Consider the following 19,474-nt stretch of genomic DNA (forward strand, 5'->3'; position numbering starts at 1 on the left):
TCCAGGCCGCCCCTCAGCGGCTCTGAGCGGGGAGGGGCACCTCCACCTCCACCCCTCCCCCGGCCGGCCTTCGTACGGTGCCTAGCGTCCCAGCACTGGCCCCCACGGCTTTGCGCCTGAACCCCACGAGACCCCCGCGGCCCAAGGCCAAGGCCCGCCCCCTCGGGGCGGCGGATGTGGGAGGCTGGGGGCGGGAGCGCGGCCTTGATCCCGGGCGGGGGCAGCCGAGGGGGATGCCGCCCTCGGATCTGCAGCCTCGCAGGGGAGGGTCCGGCCCTGAGCCCTGGCGAGGGTCGAGCGGGCGGCCGTCGGCTAGCTGGGCAATAGGAAACGGTTTATTAGGAGGGAGTGGTGGAGCCGGGCCAGGCAGGAAGACGCTGGAATAAGAAACATTTTTGCTCCGGCCCCTTTCCCAGTCCCGGGAGGCCGCCGCGCCAGCCGCGCCGAGCCAGCCCCTCCCCGGCCCCAGCCCTGCCCGGGGCCGCGCCCGGCCCCCAGACCCTGGCCCGCTGTCCAGCGCCCGTCGTGCGACCGCGGCCGCCGCCGGGGAGGGGAGGAGGCCGCCCGCTGCACGCTCGCGCCGCGCTGCCCGCAGGGCAGGCCCGGAGGTGAGTCGAGGTCCGCGGGCCGGGCCGTTGGGAGGGTGCGGCTGACCCCAACCCCAGTGGGCCCTTCCCCATGGCATATCCCAGAGAGACCCTCAGAGAGGTCGCCGTAGGGTCAGTCCCAGCTCCTCGTAGTGCAAGCCGCCCCTCGCCCTGCACCAGCATCTGCCCATCACCCCACCTAAGACTGGAGGGGGCTGGACCGAACCCGCACTGGGAATCAGAAAACTTTGCTCCTGGGGCCCGTCACTTAGCTTCTCTCTTCTCTCATCCTCATCCATAAAATGGGCAGAAGGATCCCTGCCCTCCTTCACTTACAGAGAAGGGGGTCACATGTCCTTCCAGGAACCTGGATTGACCTGGGGGTGGTGTCTACTCCCAGCACTGTTGAGCCTCCCCTTGAAGCCCATCTTTCCCAGACCAGTCCTGGCCACTCTTGCCAAAGGAATCTGACACTGTAACTCCCTCCCCCAAACCTCAGTTCCAACCCTGTGTGGTCAGATAATCCCCAATGCATGGACTTCCTTCAGGATCCAGGTCAGAGGGGATCCAAGTCTCCCTCCAGCCTGGGACCCCAGGTTTTCAGTCTGCCCTGGAGGTCAGTCTGGAGGCCAGTGCTGTTATGACCATCTCAAGACTGGCCACCCACCCCCTCTTTTCTTCTCTGAGGACAAGGGCAGAGTGGACGATAGCTCTCACCCTCTCTATACGGGCAGCTTCTGGCTGAGTCAGGGTCTGTCCGACATCTCTTACCCCTTACTGTTTGTTTGTCCTGGTACCTGTCCTCTCATCTTATCAGGTGGTTAAAAATAGCTACCATTTATTGAGTACTTACTATGTAGACACTTAGATACATTTTTTTTTTTAGAAATTCACGTTCTTTTTATTTATTTATTTATTTATTTATTTATTTATTTATGACTGTGTTGGGTCTTCGTTTCTGTGCGAGGGCTTTCTCTAGTTGTGGCAAGTGGGGACCACTCTTCATCGCGGTGCACGGGCCTCTCACCATCGCGGCCTCTCTTGTTGCGGAGCACAGGCTCCAGACACGCAGGCTCAGTAATTGTGGCTCACGGGCCCAGTTGCTCTGTGGCATGTGGGATCTTCCTAGACCAGGGCTCGAACCTGCGTCCCCTGCATCGGCAGGCAGATTCTCAACCACTGCGCCACCAGGGAAGCCCTAGATACATTTTTGTCATGTAATCCTGGCCACAGCCTAGCAGAAGAGGTGTTATTATGTCCATCCTACAGAAGAGGAAAGAGATTCAGATTTGAATCACTTGTCCAAAGCTCCATGGATGGTTGGGTTTTTGGTAACATTTGTTAAGTGCTTGCTGTGTACCACTTAGTACTCTGCTAAATAATTTTACTACATTATACCTATGAAATGAGCACTATTATTATTCCCCATTTTTCATAGGGGAGCCTAAGCCTCAGAAAGTTCAAGTAACTTGCCCCAAATCTCATAGCCCTAAGTGGTAGAAGCAGGATTTGAATCCGGGTCTACATGATCCAGAGACCACAACCTGACCTCTGTGCTATACTGTGCTGCATTTGCATTCTGTCTGAGATCCTAAAATCCAGACTTGATGCTACATCCCAGCGCTGTGAAGTGATGCAGATGAAAGTGCCCCTTTGTGACGGTAAGGGGCAACCCAGGATGAAGCAGCTCAGTCTGGTCCTCTGCTTTATGGTCCTGTGCCGATGTGCAGAGCAAGGCGCTTCCAGCCCCATGACAGTCACTGCTGTGCTGAGCCACTGCTGCGGATGCGAGCCGGTTATATCAATCCCTCAGGTGTGCTGGGGAGAAAGGGATTGACATCCACCTTCTGAGCACACCTCTACTCTGCTTCTCCCCAACTAGGGCTAAGCCTACAGCAAACAGATGATTTCTAAACAAACCCGCATTTGGGCAGCAGGTGATGAAAACTGCAGTCTCTTAATGCAATCCCCGCTTGCTCTTTTTTCTCTTTTGAGGGACCTACCTAACACCAAACAACTGCAGAAATAAAATGACCAAGTGAGGATTTATCACCAGCAATTTAAGTTGCTCAAGACATACCTGGTGATTCTGGGCAAGAAACCTGACATCCCCGAGCTTCCGTTTCCCTATTGGACTGTCGTGAGCACGGAGATCAGCCATCAAGGTTCGGTACTTAGCACATAAGTATTACTCAGAGAAGGTTAATGCTTATTACTAAGAATTTCACAGTGGTAAGTTAATAGTTGAAATTAGTTTAGCATTTGTGATTTCTGGCTTAAAACTGTGATGCTTCTAGTCAGCAGGAGTTCTTTCAAGAAGTTTTGTTAGACGTGAAAGGAGTCCACCAGTCTCCAGGAGTCTGTTTGTGCTAGAGTCAAGTCTCAGGGCGAATCAGGCAGGGTCAGCTCGGAGTTGGGACTGATCTGGACTCAGCACCCTCCTGTACTTAATCTTACGTCAGGCCCAGTTAAAAATTGGACAGTCGCAGTTTGCCTCCACTACATTCCCAGGATTAGACCAGAGGCGGATTCTGCAAATGCTACCAAGCCCTCCCTGCACTGTTCCTGGGCCCCAGAGGCTGGATGTGTCCTGAACAAAGCCCGCGCCCTGCCCTCCCTCTGCAGTGTCTCTGAGTCCCTGGTTCCAGCGTTTAGCCTTGTCTGTCCCTTCTCCAGTAGAAGGGGGGAGAGGTCCCCGGGTAGGAATTAGAGTCCCTGCCCCCTGCACTCCACTCCCACTCACCCAGCGGGGTCCTGCCCAGTGAAATGAAAGCACGGGGACCAGTCAGCATTGTGTAGGACCCAGTTCTCAAAGTGTGGTACCCACACAAACTGATCAGAATTACCTGGGGAAATTTTTTAAAATGCATGTTTCTTACTGGTCCCGATGGACTAAATCAGAATCTGGAGTGGGGGTGAGACCAAAGAATGTGCATTTCTAATGAAGCACTTCAGGTGATTCTGCTGCGTAATTGTGTAGGTGAGAGGGTGCACTGGAGCACAGAGAAGTGAAAGCATGGGTAGAGGATTCTAGAAGGCTGCCGGCTATCATCCTATTGTTACCCCCTTTTGCTTCTTGCTGCATACTCTCTCCCTAGCTGCTTTCTGGGCAAAGACTGCCAAGGATGGATTCTCGCCCTTACCCCAGTGGGCAAATTCAGCTTGTCTGGGGCTCCCTCTCCAGCCACCAGTCCCACTGTAGAGTGCTTGCCAGACTCCCCACTGCCTTCTGGGAGGGGCAAGAGGCAGGAGGTCAGGCAGAGGCTGGGGACACAGCTGCAGCAGCCCAGGGCTCCGTTTCCTCCCCCAGCCCTGGGCCTCTGGGGCAGAGGAAGCCCAGGCAGGAAGGCCAGAGCTGCCACCAGCCAGAGAGGCCCACGAAGCGCCCCCCTCGTCCCCCGCCCCGAGTCACCCTGCCCTCAGAGCCTCAGCATCATGGATATTCATTTGGCACCATTCTTAGACTAGGGGTCTTCTGCAGCCTATATGGCCATATGCCCAGCCCTACCAGCCTTACCACGTCATGCCAAAAGACACTCCCCCTCCCTCGTGGCAGCTGCCCCTACCTGGGGATCCAGTCCCCAGGCACACACCTGCATACTCTCCACCATTCAGAAAGTCCTTCTTGCTGTCTGACCTCAGTCCTTCTTGCTGCAGCCTCAGCCCTAATCTTCTCATTCTAAACCTTTGAGAAATGAAGAAGGGGGTGGCTTCTGAAGCACTAGATGGTTTGGGAGCTGAGATGGGGACTGTTATAGATCAGAATTACTCCCCTAATGCTCTCCACCAAACTTCTGGAAAAGTTCAACCAGCCACAGAAGGTCAAACATTCAACGTCTAAGTATGTTTCACTTCCCTTCCACATCACTGGCCCTACCCCCACTCTTTCCCAGGACGGCAAGGAGAGAGAAGGGGGCCGGGGAGTGGCTCGGAGAGGGCGTCTTATACTCTGATGAGGGTGCAGAGAGGTTCCTTCACACCTGGCACAGCCCAGCACTGTCCAAGCTTTGTATCGTTGTTACAACCCTGAGGGCTCAGACATGGGCAGCCACCCTGGATTGGGATATGGAGTAGAAAAACACGGGACTGGGAGTCTGGACACCTGGGTTGTACTCCTGGTATTGCCACTGAATCCTGCCCGACCTTGCACAAGCCTTCTCTTCTGACTGAGTCTTAATCCCCATCTTCTCTAAAATAAGAGCTGGGCTTTGTGATTCACAAGGTGTCCTCCTAGGACTCCATCGTGGGGGTGTCCCAGCCCCGGGTGGCTCCTGCAGACCCTGTAGCCACTCCAGCCTGCCCTGAGAATATGTCCTGCTCCCTGCTGTGCGTGACTCCTGCCTGTTCTATCCAGACCCCAATCTAAACAATCTTGATTCCTGTTCCCAGCTTGGCGGGACCCTGAATGGCAGGAAGTGAAGACAGGAGCCTGTTTATGTTTGAGGCAGCCAGGCCGGGGGGGGGGGGGGGGGGGCGGGGGCACTGGGAAAGGGGTGGGCAGGGGTGGAGGCTGGGAAGGGGTGGGCAAGCGGGCAGGGGACAGAAGGGTGGTGGTACTGCTGAAGAGATGCTCTTTCTACCCTAGTCCCGTAGTCTCCTTCTGCCCTCTGCACCCTCCAGTCTGAACTCAGCAGCAGGAGAGCTGGGAGTCCCCCAAGCTCTCAGTCACTTAAACATGGCTCCCCACCCTTTACCCCTAACAGGATGGTTTCCATGGGGAAGTGAACCAGGACTTCCCCTGCAGGCCCCTCCCCAAAGCCAGACACAGGGAGGAGGGAGGAGGCCTCCCTGCCCCCCCCACAAAAAAACTCCCAATGATTTCCTCCGGGTGGGAGGGACCCACGGTCAGTGGCTGAAAACACTGAAGGGATCACATTTCATAGATGTTATTGCGCCCCTTCTCCTCTCCAGGGACCATGACCTTGGACCCTCCCAGGAGAACCCTTCTGATGCTACTGACGGCCTTGGGCCTAACCCAGGGTGAGTACTGGGCAGCAAGTATGGAACAGGGGCCTGGGTGGAGAAAGGGCTATCTGGGCTCAGCTCTTGTTGGGCTGAATTTGAGGAGCTGGGGAGGAGGGGGACTTAGGAGCTTGGCTGGAGGGCGGGAGACGGGCTCAGTGGGACTAAGCTCCCGGCTACCCCAACCCTCCTGTGCTGTCCTCCTGATCCAAACCCGCAGACTGCTGCTCCGTCGGACTCCAGGGTGGGACCTCTATCTGGGGGTGTGGGCAGTGGGGATGTTGGCAGGGAGGGCCTGGGAGAGCCCTCAGAGTTGGTGCTGGGGGCTGGGCTGGGCCTGGAACTGGGAGGGGAGGTCCTAGGATCAGGGAAGGGACAGAAGCCTGGTTCCCCTGGTGGCAGCTGCCCCTGGCAGGGATAAGTCACTGGAGGGAAGGATAATCTGAGGATGGAACTGAAGGACCAAGGCCTCAAAGATTTGAGAGCTCAGAAGGCGGGGGCGGGAGGGTGGGCAGGGGGCAGACCTGGGTATTAGGCTTATCCTGGGGAGTTGGGCCCAGAGCAGCTGAGCTTCCAGTGTGTCTCCCAGGCGACCCCGTGAAGCCCTCTCGGGGCCCGCTGGTGACCTGCACGTGTGCGAACCCACACTGCAAGGGGCCTACCTGCCAGGGGGCCTGGTGCACAGTAGTGCTGGTGCGGGAGGAGGGCACACACCCCCAGGAACATCGGGGCTGCGGGAACCTGAACCAGGAGCTCTGCAAGGGGCGGCCCACCGAGTTCTTCAACCACTACTGTTGCTACAGCCCCTTCTGCAACCACAACGTGTCCCTGGAGCTGGAGGGTACGTCCAGCTGCTCCAGCAACCCCTCCCTGTCTTCTCAGACTCTGCCCTCCCCGCCCTGCTTGCCTCTCGTGCTCTGGCCTGGAGGGCGGGGGAGGCAGGACCCTGGGATCTGACTGGCAGAGTGGCAAGGTGGGGGGCGTCTGGCCCGGTGGAAGCTGGGCCTCAGTGTCCCTCCTGTGCCAGCCACCCAGACTCCGCCAGAGCAGCCGCGAGAAGACGGCCAGCTGCCTCTGATCCTGGGCCCCGTGCTGGCCTTGCTGATCCTCGTGGCTCTGGGTGCCCTGGGCCTGTGGCATGTCCGGCGGAGGCAGGAGAAGCAGCGGGGAGTGAACAGTGAGCTGGGCGAGTCCAGCCTCATCCTGAAGGCATCCGAGCAGGGGGACAGCATGCTGGGGGTATGGGACTGGGAGACCCTGGGACACAGGGTGGTGAGGGTAGACAGGAGACACAGAGCCAGAGGGGACCCAGAGGGGCAGGTAGCCGAGAAAGGCACAGTGGCAGGCACTCAGAGGTTTGATTGGGCGCTGGACGGGATGGCTTGGTGAGTGAGAAGGCTGGAGAGACACAGCGGTGGGGCCCAGGTTGAGGAGGGAGAAACGGGTTGGGTGGGTGCTGCCTCTCAGCGGCCTCTCGGTGCTCCCAGGACCTCCTGGACAGTGAGTGCACCACCGGCAGTGGCTCAGGGCTCCCATTCCTGGTGCAGAGGACAGTGGCGCGGCAGGTCGCCCTGGTGGAGTGTGTGGGTGAGCAGTGGGTGAGCCCGGGGGATGGGGACCAAGAGCTCCCGTGAGCTTGGGGGAGGGGCGAGGGAGCTCTTGGCCTCTGGAGTCACAGGGGGGGCCAGGCCTGGCTCCGAATGGGAATTCTGCTGGCCAGGGAGGGGGTTGGAGATGGGTGAGTGCCAGACCCTTCTGCAGGAGCCGGGGTGGAGCAAGAGGCAAATGGGGGTGGCCTGCCGGCTGCCTTTGGGTCTGGATTAAGTTAAAACATAATCATCAGAGGTTCTGCAGATGAAGTCAGTGCAGCATAATGATGGGGGACTCCTCTGGGGATTACTGTGCCCAAGGGCTCTGTGTGTCCGGTATGTGACCCCCTCCTTCCTCTCCGGCCGTCGGATCAGGAAAGGGCCGCTATGGCGAGGTATGGCGGGGCCTGTGGCACGGTGAGAGTGTGGCCATCAAGATCTTCTCCTCGAGGGATGAACAATCCTGGTTCCGGGAGACTGAGATCTACAACACAGTGCTGCTCAGACATGACAACATCCTAGGCAAGCGGGAGGGTGCTGTGCCAGGCCCCCGGCTCTCATCCACCCGCACTCAGGGCTGGACCACCACCTCGCCTCTGGACACTGACCTAACCCTGCAGGACTCCCAGCCGGCCCTCAGCTTCCTCAGCCCTCTGATTCCAGCTTCCCCTCTGACCTAAGCCAGACCAGCCTCCACCCCAGCCCCAGCTTTGCCCTGACCTAGTCCATCCTCTGTCCCCAGCCCTGACCCTGACCCGTCGAGCCTCCTTCATCCCTAGACCCTTGGTGAGCCACCTGACCCTCCGCCCACAGGCTTTATCGCCTCGGACATGACTTCCCGCAACTCAAGCACGCAGCTGTGGCTTATCACGCACTACCATGAGCACGGCTCGCTCTACGACTTTCTGCAGAGGCAGACGCTGGAGCCCCAGTTGGCCCTGAGGCTAGCCGTGTCCGCGGCCTGCGGCCTGGCGCACCTGCACGTGGAGATCTTCGGCACACAGGGCAAGCCGGCCATCGCCCACCGTGACCTCAAGAGCCGCAACGTGCTGGTCAAGAGCAATCTGCAGTGCTGCATCGCGGACCTGGGTGAGCGGGGAGGGGCGGGCCCTTCGCGGGGGGGTGGGGTCCGTGAGCTCTCCCTTTCCACGCGGTACTGCCTTTGCTGGTTTGGATGCCTGGCGTCGGTGATGACACTGATTGGCGCTTTAAAACTTACAGACATGTGTTTGGTCTCATCTCACCTCTGCAAGAGCCCCACAAGTTGCCTTAACGTTCTTTTCAAGCCCACACCAGCCGAGCTCCAGGAGTTAGGAGAAAGGGGCAGGGAGCCAGCAACCTGGGTTCTCATCCTGGCTTCGCTGACTACATCGCTCCCCGTCACCAGGCCTTGGGGGGTTCAGCTCTGTGAAATGGGCATCATAATGCCTGCCTTCCCTACTCACATCTCGCTGGGTTCTTGCACCTAGAGAGCACCACGCAAGCACAGTGTAACTGCGACAGTTATTCTCCCCGTGGCTGCTGTTTCCCAGCCCACCTCAGGGCGGGTCTCCATTTGCCGGCCCCTCTTATGTCCTACCGTCTCTCTCCATCCCACCTCACCCCCGGACCCCAGCCTCCCAGGGGCCACCCTGTCTGTGGGCTGGGATGAGCGGCAGGAGTGACAGGCCCGGTACCCACAGGCCTGGCTGTAATGCACTCCCAGGGTAGTGACTACCTGGACATCGGCAACAACCCGCGAGTGGGCACCAAGCGGTACATGGCCCCCGAGGTGCTGGAAGAGCAGATCCGAACCGACTGCTTCGAGTCCTACAAGTGGACGGACATCTGGGCCTTTGGCCTGGTGCTGTGGGAAATCGCCCGCCGGACCATTGTCAACGGTGAGGATCCCCCCTGCACAGGATGGGGAAAGGGGAATAGGGTGGGTGGATAGACAGGCAGGAGATGGGACTTCCTGCCATGGCTGGTGCCCGTGGCCTGAGGGGCTTGTGGTCAGACCTCCCATATTCCCTTTACTGCCACTCACCAGCTGGTCCAGCTGAATGACCTTTTAAGGTTCATCTGAGTCTGGTTCTGGCTGTGAAATCTTGGGTAAGTGATAATAATAAAAATATTAAGAGCAGCTAACATTTATTGAGTTTAAATATGTGCCAGATGCCATGCTGTATACATGTATTATCTTATTGAATTGTCCTTTGTTGGCAGGGAGGTGGTATTGCTCAGTGGTTAAGAGTGTGGGTTGGGAATCGGACTGCCTAAGTTCAGTTCCTGATTTTGCCGTGTGCAAGGTACTTAACCTCTCTGTGCCTCAGTTTCCTCATTTGTAAGATGAGAATAAAATAATTTCTAGTTGTTGAGATAATCCAAATAGGGTATTCAGGGCAGTATCTGGAGCTGTTCTTTAGCTCAGTAAATATTAGCGGCAATTATTGTTGTAATGACGCATGCTTGACACAGTATCATCCCCATTTTACAGATGAGGGGATTGAGGCACAGAGTTACAGCTGGCTAGAGGCAGCACTGGGGTCTGAAACCAGGCAATCTGACTCTGGGGGCCAGTGCTCTTTACTACCGTGCTTTTTATACCTCTCTGGTCCTTGGTTTCCTTGACCACAAAAATGCAGGATATAATAGTGTTTGCAGTGCCTGCTTATTACTGCCTTATTATTATTATTAGCCAAGCCGTGCAGCACGCGGGATCTTAGTTCCCCGACCAGGGATCGAACCCGTGTCCCCTGCATTGGGAGTGTAGAGTCTTAATCACTGGACTGCCAGAGAATTCCCTGCTGCCTCTTTATTACCGTGGGTGCCACAGGGGACTCAGATTTGGAGGGGCTGAGAGCAGGCAGAGGGACCTCGTTCCTGATGGCCCCATATAGGGGGCTGCCCTGTGGCTGGTGCCCTCGCAGCCCTGGGGTGGATGGGTGCTGGGTGACGGTCTGGACCAGGTGGGGAAGTGATCAGTCTTTGCGGAGGCTGTCCATGGGGAGAGGCTGCTGGGAGTCCTGACAGGTTGGGGACCACCCTCTGGATGGGCTCAGGTCCCTGCCCCTTCAGACATGAGCTCTAGAGGCTGGGGCTGGGGAAGGGGGCACCTGGAAGGAGCCGAAGCCCCTTGGACCAGGCCTCAGGCAGGAAAGGAAGGCTGGACCAGCCTGGGCTGAGGGGGAGGCTGATTGCCGACTCCTGGAGCGGAGGGAAGCTCTGTCAGCCCCACACAGATTCGTGGCGCATTATAAACACTGTAATCTGGTGTCAGCCCCGGCGCTGATTAAAGGCCCATTAGACACGCTCAGGCCTCTGTGCAGCACTGATTAGGGCTCGAGCAGCACAGGGGCTGGCCTGGAAGCCCGCCACGGGGAGCACAGCTGGCGTGGGCTCTACCGAGGTTGCGGCTGTGCTGTGTGGCCGCGGCTCCCAGCCTGGGGCTGGAAGCAGGGTGTGGCCTGGGGTGCTTTTCTGGGGTCTGGCCTCTTCTGCCCCAGTGCCTGCAGCTCCACAGGCATCATCTTCAGAAAGCTCCTGCTAAGGACCACGCACTTCGGATGACCAGGGGAGGGGGCGCTGCTGGCTGAAGGGGTCAGCAGAGGCCTGTGCCATCCCTGAGAGTGGGTGGATGTGATCTGGACCTGGGTAAAAATCTCTTTCTCTGAGGAGATGTGTTTTCTCCCCCTTTCCCTCATTCCACATCCTCACCCAGCAGTCAACCAGCCTCCCTTCCTTAAGTGTAGCTTGGAGGTCAAGAGCATGGGCTTTGGTTAGACTTTCTGGGCTTAAATCCTAGCTCTGTCACTTACTACCTGTGTGATTTTAGACAAGTTTCTTAACTTCTCTGGCCTGAATTTCATTGCTTATAAAGTGGAGCTAATAGTATTGCTTACCTCATAGAGTTGTTGTGAGGATTTAATGCCATGCAGTTAGGACAGTGCCTGGCACATAGTAAGTGCTCAGTGAATATTAGGTATTTGGGGGCATCTATGATAGTTGGGGCCTCGGAGCAGTACCCAGGCCCTGGGTGGGAGGCAGCTGTGGAAGGACTGGAACAAGATCTGGCCTAGGAATACAATGAGTTTAAGTCTTGACTCTGCCATTACTAGCTGTGTAACCTTGGACTCAACTTCTCTGAGCATCAGTTTCTTCATCTGTAAAATGGGTCTTTGGGTTGCTGTGAAGACGAACAGGATAATGCATGTAAAGTGTTTATAGCACAATGCCTGGCATATATGGTAAATGTAAAATAAATGGCAGTAATTATTATTATTTATAAATATATTTATTATATTATGGTGTCTCTCTCAGGGGTAGCATGGCCAGGCAACTGGTTTCCTGGACCCTGGGACAGAGGGTGGGCAAGGCTCTCCTCTGGGTGATATTGGGCCTCCTTGAGGTCCCAAGTGACTGTCCCATTGCCCTCCATCCCTAGGCATCGTGGAGGACTACAGGCCACCCTTCTATGATGTGGTGCCTAATGATCCCAGCTTTGAGGACATGAAGAAGGTGGTGTGTGTTGACCAGCAGACCCCCACTATCCCCAACCGGCTGGCTGCAGACCCGGTAAGGCCTCTCTGGTGGGGCTGGGATGGTGTGGGGTCGTGGCTCACAGCTGGGATTTCTGGGCCCAGGAACTTGTGTCTGGCCTCTGCTTCACCTGGATAGATTCTGGGGGACAGAGTCCAGGGTACTTCTCTGGGTACTCCCTCCCATGTCCCTGCCTGTGGAACTCCGGGACCCTCTGGTTATTCTGGTAACCAGAACCCTTCACCTCGCCTGAAAAGTCAGAGTCTCTCTGCTGCATTTCCTGCCATGAAGTTTTTGTTGTTGTTGCTCATTTTTGTTCTTTCTCAAAACACTCCATATACTTATACAGGACACATGCATATGTGTATATAGACACACAGGGGCATGCACGCGCTTCTACACAAACACACACTCACAGGTACACACACATGCACATATATGCCAGACTGTTGACCCCATGAAGAGGAAAAGCATGTCTCCTTTGCTGACCCTTATCTCCCTGTTACCTGTCACAGTGCCTGGCACACAATAGGTACTCAATAAATGTTTATGGAAAGAATGAATACACGTACACATGTGTATACATGTATATATACATAGACACGTGTATATTTCTGCACAACATACAGATCCACAAAAAGCCACTCATATGCACTCCTGTGCACACACACATACACTCTGTCTCAGGAACCGGCTTGAGCTCTGAGGTGGAGTGAGGCTGGCTCACTCTGGGCCCGCTGAGCTTCCTGGGATGGGTTCCTCCCTAGACACATGCATTTTGAGGACGCAGCCAGGGTTGGTGGAGGTGCTGGGAGCCACTGCCCTCTACACTGGGGTCCCGCTGCAGATGGGCATGTGGGAGCCCCGAGGCCTGCAGATCTCCCCTTTCCTGGATCTTGGTGGAGATGAGGGTGGGGTGTACTCACCAGAGGGTGTCCCCGAAGATCTGAGTTACATCTCTCTTTCCGTCCTGCCTGCCTTTCTCCATCCCCTTCTCACTCCACTCCCTTCCTCTTCCATTTTTATCTTTCTTTTTCATCCTTGCCTGGTTCCCGCCATTCTCCCTCTTACCACTTCTGGCCCTCCTCTCCGCCTCCTTTCTGACACTCTCGTTTCCATCTTCTCATCCTTTTTGTTCTGCTCGTGTCTCCCCACTACTGGGCATCCTCCTCGCCTCTTCCTTTCCACCTTCCCTGACCCGTGTCTCTGCTTTCTCTCCTCCGCTTTGCTCTCCCTCCCCACAGGTCCTCTCAGGCCTGGCTCAGATGATGCGGGAGTGCTGGTACCCAAACCCCTCTGCCCGCCTCACTGCGCTGCGGATCAAGAAGACACTACAGAAGCTCAGCAACGGTCTCCAGAAGCCCAAAGTGATTCACTAGCCACAGGCCTGAAGCCTGACTCCCCTCTGCCTGCAGTGTGTGTGTGGTGGGCAGTGGTTGGTGGCCTGTCTGGGTAGAGGTTCTGTGAGTGTGTGTGCTGGGGAGGGGAGTGCCCCTCTGTGGGCAGCTGTGCCTGCCCAACTCGGCCCCCAGCCCATCCAGCCAAAAATACAGCTGGGCTGAAACCTGATCCCCCCACCTCACCCGCCACCGTCTGGCCCGCTCAAGGCAGCAGGCTCCCTGACGCCGGGCTCCCTCCCCACTCCCACGCCCTGGGTGCACCCCCTACCACCCCCAGGACCCGATGCAAAAGAGGCCTCAGAGCCAGGGTGGCCAAGCCAGGGAATCCCAGTCCTGGGCCCAGAGTCTGGGCCTGCACTTTACCCCCTGCCGTCAGTCAACCCCACTGCCCCACCAGAGCTGCCAGGGTGGCACAGGGCCCCGTCCAGCCTTCAGTAGACACCCTGCCCTGCCAGGCTTTAGCCTGTGTCCCAAGCCCCAGACACCCAGGCCCATCGGTTTTTCTCTTGTATCTCAGCTCCAGGCCGCCTTGGGCCGCTATCTCCTAGACAGGACCCCCGCTAGCTGAATGCTAGCTGCCCAGGAGAGCGGGTTGCCTGATCCTGGGGCCCTCCTCCACTCCCCTCCTAGCTGACTTATTGTGGCATTAAACCCAAGGAGTCTTGCTGCGGGTGTGGCAGAGTCATAGGCCAGTGGAGAGGTGGCAGGTCAGATGGGCAAGGCCCAGGACTTTCAGAATAAACTGAGAGGATGTCGGAGCCAAGCATGGCCGCCAGGGAAGGGCTCAGCTGGGAGTCAGGAGACCCAGGGTCTGGTCCGGGTGCTTGCTCTACAGGACAAGAAGGAGGCCTTCGCTGGCCCAGGACCTTTGTTTCTTTATCTACATATTGAAAGATTTGTAGATGAAGATTTGGTCCTGATGTCTTTTGAGGTTTTTTTCAGCTCTAAAGTTCTTTGAAATGTTTAGCCTGTGTCAGAACTCAGTTCATCAGTCTCTTGTACTCCTTGTGCCCCAGCCCCTGGCAATTTGCCTCAAGATGGAGATTTGAAAATAACTTTAGCTGAGGCCAAGGGTGTCTGAAACGCCTCCTAGTTTAATTCTCCAAGCTCCAGTTCCTGCCTTAACCCATGTCTGTGGCCATCCTTGGGCTCACACAGCCCTGGGCCTTCTGGAAGGCAAGCCAGCCAGCCACTCACCTGCTCTGTAGCTTCGCCTTCTCTGCCCAGGGCTGAGAGGGGCCAGGGGCCAGCTTCCTGCAGGGCCTCAAAGCTCAGAAGAAATCTGGCTCCAGCCAGCAAGCCTGCAGCACCCAGGTTCCTGCTCCCCACTGGCCCCTGGCCCGGGCCCACACCCTTGGCCGGGCCCCAGAGAGTGTGTGTCTAGGAAGAACCTGGTGGCTGTAGAAAAACACATGGAAAGTTCGGCGTTTGGAAATATCAAGGGTGTATGTCCATGTGCTGAGGAGGTTACCCTGAATCCTAGGCGGGTAGATGGGCTGGAGGGTGATGGGGCTGGAGGTGGGGCCTAAGGGTTGGGGGTGAGGAGCAGGGCTCCGGCTAGGGACATGACAGCCCCAAACTTGGGAAGACGTGGCCTCGCAGCCCTCAGCCTGGGACAGGGTGGAGAAGGACCCTCAGTTGTCCACAGGAGATTAAGGAAACACAGCCTCCTTCCCCTCCTGCTGGAAACGCCCCAGCACAGCCTCCCTGGCCGGCTTCTCGGCTTCTCGAGTGTTTCTTCCTTCCACCGTCAGAGAGGCACCTTCCCAGGCTGCCTCCCAGCATTGTGCAAGGCCCGGAGGAGAACCAGGAAGTGAAACTGGGTGAAACAGAAAGCTACATGGACCTGCCACGTTCCCACATCGTCGTGGGGCACTCTGCTTCCCGGTAGTGTCACGTCTTCTGGTCACTGGAACCCACCTAGCCCAGGAATCAGGACACTCCTCTAGGGTTTTATCTCCACTGGATTTGGGGGTTAAAAGTCTCCTGAGACTCTACAGCCAGAAACTGAAGGCAGCAGCTCCCCAAAGGCTGGAAAATCCCTAAGAGGAGAAGGTCTGAGGCAAGAGGCGGAGTGATGGGGGAGGGTTGAGGGAAGGGGCCAGAGTTGGGAGGACAGCTGTGGCCAGGGAGAGAAGGAGGCATTGGTGAGAGCGGTCTGCATAATGCTTCTGAATTCAGGACGGTGTTCCAAGGCCGAAATGACAGCCTCTTAACCTGGAGATACTGTTCGTGGGAGCATTTAGCTCGTGCTTAGCACATAGTAGGTCCTCAATAAAGCATGGTTGAAGGTCCGGAGCTCCTGCTGAGTCTTCGCAGACCGGTGCCTCTGCGGTGGCCCATCGCAGAGGGAACCAGAGGGTACGGGGAAGGAGAGGGTCCCAGGGTGTCCTGCCCGGGCTTTGCCCTTGAGAGACAAGTCACAGTTGGCGCAGGCCCCTACTTGGAGCCAAATCTCGGTTCCCACCGCCGGCTGGGAGTAGCCTGCTCGCGGCGCCTCCGCATCGCCCTCTGCTGGCCGAAGGGCTAGCCAGCGGCCGCCTCCCGCCCCGCCCCCGCGCGGGGGATCGCCTGCCTTTACCCGCCCAGGAGCTCCTCACCCGGCGCTAGAGTGCTTGACCTTCCCCATGCTTCTGTTCTGTAGGGACTGTCCCCCGAAAACCACATCTAGAAAGGAGCTGCGTCCTCACTCAGAGGCAGCTTGGACCCGCCCGCCTTAATTCCCTGTTCTCAATCCCCTCCTTAAATGGGGCCCCCCGCCTTGCCTGGAGTCAGTCTTCATCCCCAGAATGAGAAGGTGACCGCCATCCTCGGGAACCCACCTTGGCGTCCTGGGCGGGCTCAGACAGCACCTTTCCCTCTCCCCATCCCCCCGGGAAATTGGGGGCGGGGACATACCACGGGGGAGGCAGGTACTGAAAGAAGACAAGAGGTGACTTTTCCATTTGATCGCCCAGCCTAGAAAATCTGTGCCTTTGCAGTAGAGGCCCCCTTAGGGAGCCACAGAAAGGGGTACCCTTGGTAAAAGGGTATCCCAAATCGTTTTACCACGAGGACCTGCCCTCCTCCCAGCAGCCCCCAAGGCGGCCTCAGACCTGGAGCCGGCTAGGACTCTGGATGCCTATGTCCATGGACCTCCACAAGAGACAGTACCCTCCTTCCCAGAGGACCTCTTACACCAGTTTTGGGGAAATAAGAGCGTTCCTGGCATCCTGCAAAGGCAGCTTTTCCCCTCCTCCTGTGCCTGCCAGTCTTTGGTCCTTAAATCCCCACCCTGATGTCCACATTATTGTTGGTGTGTGGGCAGAAGGTCCGTAGGAATATTACAGAAAAGAAATCACAAGCAGACAGGCTGGGATCTGGGAAAGGAGAATTGGCTCGTTTGCCCTCCAGGGTTAGAAGAGTCGGTGGGAGGTCGTGGCATCTAAGCCCCTGCCTCCACATAGAGCCTCAGGGAACCTGCCTGCCTTTGAAAGAAGAAAACCCATCAACTTCTTCCCAGCTTTGTTCTGCTTTCCTGGGGGACCCCAGGCTCCAATTTCCTTACCTATATAAAGAGGGAGAGGATCATTTGTGTGGTAAGGATTCTCTCTGAGGGGTGATGAGTGTCTGTGTAACATGCCCAAATGAGAGTGAAGCTGGTTCCTGGAGCATGAGCTTTGATGCTGAGGACCACGCCCTCCCCTGCCAAGCCCTCGTGGTACCCAGTTCTCCCTATTCTCCCAGTCACCGTTCTCCCTCAGTCCTGCCCCACATCTACCCTCAGAGGGTGGCTCTTCCCCCTCCAGAGCCTCACTCACATCCAGATTAACAGACCAAGAAGTGGCAAATCCCCATGCCTAAAAGATCCAGCCCTAGGGATGGAGCGGAGGGGTGCACGTCCGGAGTCCAGTCTCCCAGGGCGGGGACCGATCCTGACTGTGCAGCCATCACTCCGGGTGGGCGACTCTTGGAACGAGCTGCTTCTACCAGGGCCACGTTCAGATTGCTAGAAATAGAGACAGAGGGCTTCTTGTCTTTGCATATGATCTGCATAATGTCATAGACACACAGTCTATTTTCAGGCAGCTTTCAGGTTAAAGTGTTGTCACTGCTGCCCTGCGGGTGTCACGTCTGGATGAGTCTCTTCTCTGTTCTTTCTCACCCACCCACTCTTACTGACCTAGATCCCCAACTGCAGGAGCAAGTGGTGAGGTGGGGGGCAGAGCAGGCTTGTCCGGGGAGCCAGAGGGGCAGGGCAAGAGGCACACTGGCATTTCCTTTACTACCACCAGCACCACCAAAAGCAGAGTGGGGCTGCTCAGGGGCAACTGGTAAGCAGAGGCAAGGAACGGGAAGCAAGGTGGCCCATATTCTGTTCTACACAAACCTTTTCTGCCTCTTCTACCAGAACAGCCAGTTCCCATACGGTTGATTCAGTCTTCTGCCAGTTTGAAGGAAGACATCTAGATAAACCTGTTCCTCTCGGCCACCATAAAGCTGGCTTGGCCCAGCTATCCCTCTTGGACGTTTACTTTCAGCACTAAGACTTGCTCTTAGCCTCCTGTGAAATCTGACCCTCAGTCTGTCCCTCTCCCGGGAGTCCCACCTGGGACACCGGTATCCTAGTCTGATGATCAATGTTTTTAAAGCATCTGGCACATAGTAGGAGGTCAATCAATGCTAGAGTCCCCTCCTCTCCTTCAGAAGTCTGTGCCAAGCACCTAATTGTCCCAGGCCTGGATGCCCAGAATAGGCACCATGCTCTGAGGGCTCACGGCAAACATGCTAGAAGGGCCAGTTAGGGTGACTTACTAGACGTCTGTTGACCTTGGCAAGTCACTTGGCCTCTCAGCTAGAAAAGAGGGGGGCTGGTGGATTTTAGGGGCAAGGACAATTCTCATGTCACAGCTTGAGCCGTTTGGTGACCTGTCCTTGGTCACAGAAGGCTAGGGCTGGAGCCCCGGCAAGGGGATCATCAGGGCCTGTCTGCTGTAGTGTCTTACTATGGAGACCTAAGGATTCACCAGATGCCAAGGTGAGGAGCCTGGGAGACTTGCTGGGTCCTGGGAATCATGAGGCCACTCAGTCAGGCTGGATAGCAGCACCGTACCACCCAGAGCTCCTGGCCCCTGGCGTCCAGTCCCCCTGGACCTGCCTCATCCCCTTAGGCAGGCGTTTCCTGTTGATAAGAAGCTCAGTCAACAAACACTGATAAAGAGATGAAAAAAGGAAATTGACAGGGCTTGGGTATAATGGGCATTTTGTCTGCATTTTCTACCCTTCTTCCTTCTCCCTGCACTCCTCCCCCACTGCTTCCCAGAACTGAAGCAAAAACATACCCCCCACCTCCACTATGGGCCCTATTTTGCAGTTTCCAGGAATTTAGCCTTACAGAGCCCTTAGAAGCAGGGCCTGGTTTGACCTGGGGGCAGGAGGTGGGTAGGAGTTCAGAGGCAGGAAACTCCGGGTGGTGCGAGGCCCCCAAGTCCAGGGAAAAGGGCAGTGGCAGCAGGAAGGAAGGACGGTCAGGCACAGGTTGCATCCACGACCTTCCCTCTTCCCTTCTCCTCCTTCCCTGCCGGAGGCCTGGATCCAAGTTGTGGTTAGGTGGCTGCATAGTCTATAATTAGTGGATTTTCCATCATTTCAGTCTCGGGCTCATTACTGGAAAATCTCATTAATTTTGACTCTACTAATTTGGAGTCTATGATCCTTTGGGACAAGAAGCTGGACTGATGTTTAGGGAAAGAAAACAAACAAGTTTGCAAAGCGTGTCCAACTGCCCTTCTTGGGTTTGGTTTTTGTAAGCTCAGCTCAACAAAGGCCCTTTTCTCAAGCACTCGGCCTGCAGTTAAGATAACCTGCCACCAGGTGGGTGATGAGGCTTTGTCCTCACTAGTGCAAGTAGTCATGGATCATGGACAGGGTTTCTTTTTTTTTTTAATTAATTTATTTATTTATTTTGGCTGCGTTGGGTCCTCGTTGCTGTGCACGCGCTTTAGTTGTGGCGAGCCGGGGCTACTCTTCATTGCAGTGCGCGGCCTTCTCATTGCAGTGGCTTCTCTTGTTGCGGAGCACGAGCTCTGTGGTGCCCGGGCTTCAGTAGTTGTGGCACATGGGCGCAGTAGTCACGGCCCATGGGCTTAGTTGCTCCGTGGCATGTGGGATCTTCCCGGACCAGGGCTCAAACCCGTGTCCCCTGCGTTGGCAGGCGGATTCTTAACCACTGCACCACCAGGGAAGTTCAGACAGGGTTGTTTTAAAGATTTATACTAGATACTTCTTTTCCCCTCTTCCCTGGAGAGATCATTCCTTAATAAAACAGTCAGGCAAACATAAAGGAGCAGAATAGATGGTTCTAAATGGCCAGGGTTTAAAAGAAAACCAACAGCCATCTACAACTTGAGGTCTTTCTCCTGAATTCGGAACAGTTTCC

At 56.3% G+C, this 19,474-nt stretch overlaps 1 protein-coding gene across 4 annotated transcripts; it reads left to right on the forward strand.

The window, feature by feature from the left end:
• Positions 1-324: 324 nt before the first annotated feature.
• On the forward strand, positions 325-14,022 carry ACVRL1 (activin A receptor like type 1). 4 transcript variants are annotated; one of them, XM_068560023.1, is made up of 11 exons: positions 523-608; positions 2,583-2,752; positions 5,499-5,567; positions 6,139-6,390; positions 6,577-6,788; positions 7,037-7,136; positions 7,514-7,660; positions 7,952-8,227; positions 8,821-9,018; positions 11,562-11,692; positions 12,901-14,022. In XM_068560023.1, the coding sequence occupies exons 3-11, from the start codon at positions 5,504-5,506 to the stop codon at positions 13,033-13,035; spliced, it is 1,515 nt and encodes a 504-aa protein (XP_068416124.1). In that variant the 5' UTR covers positions 523-608; positions 2,583-2,752; positions 5,499-5,503; the 3' UTR covers positions 13,036-14,022. The 4 variants fall into 4 exon arrangements, with proteins under 4 accessions (XP_068416127.1, XP_068416124.1, XP_068416125.1 ...); XM_068560026.1 differs by lacking the exon at positions 2,583-2,752 and having other exon boundaries at positions 325-608; XM_068560024.1 differs by lacking the exon at positions 6,139-6,390.
• The last annotated feature ends 5,452 nt before the right edge of the window (positions 14,023-19,474 follow it).

The sequence above is a fragment of the Eschrichtius robustus genome, chromosome 13 (assembly GCF_028021215.1).
Source record: "Eschrichtius robustus isolate mEscRob2 chromosome 13, mEscRob2.pri, whole genome shotgun sequence".
NCBI lineage: Eukaryota > Metazoa > Chordata > Mammalia > Artiodactyla > Eschrichtiidae > Eschrichtius > Eschrichtius robustus.

Bases quoted from the DNA above. Each gene is read 5' to 3' on its own strand.
- ACVRL1 (XM_068560026.1), top strand. From the start codon at position 5,504: ATGACCTTGGACCCTCCCAGGAGAACCCTTCTGATGCTACTGACGGCC. The intron at 5,568-6,138 runs GTGAGTACTGGG...TGTGTCTCCCAG, and splicing joins GGCCTTGGGCCTAACCCAGG to GCGACCCCGTGAAGCCCTCT. The intron at 7,137-7,513 runs GTGAGCAGTGGG...CCGTCGGATCAG, and splicing joins CGCCCTGGTGGAGTGTGTGG to GAAAGGGCCGCTATGGCGAG.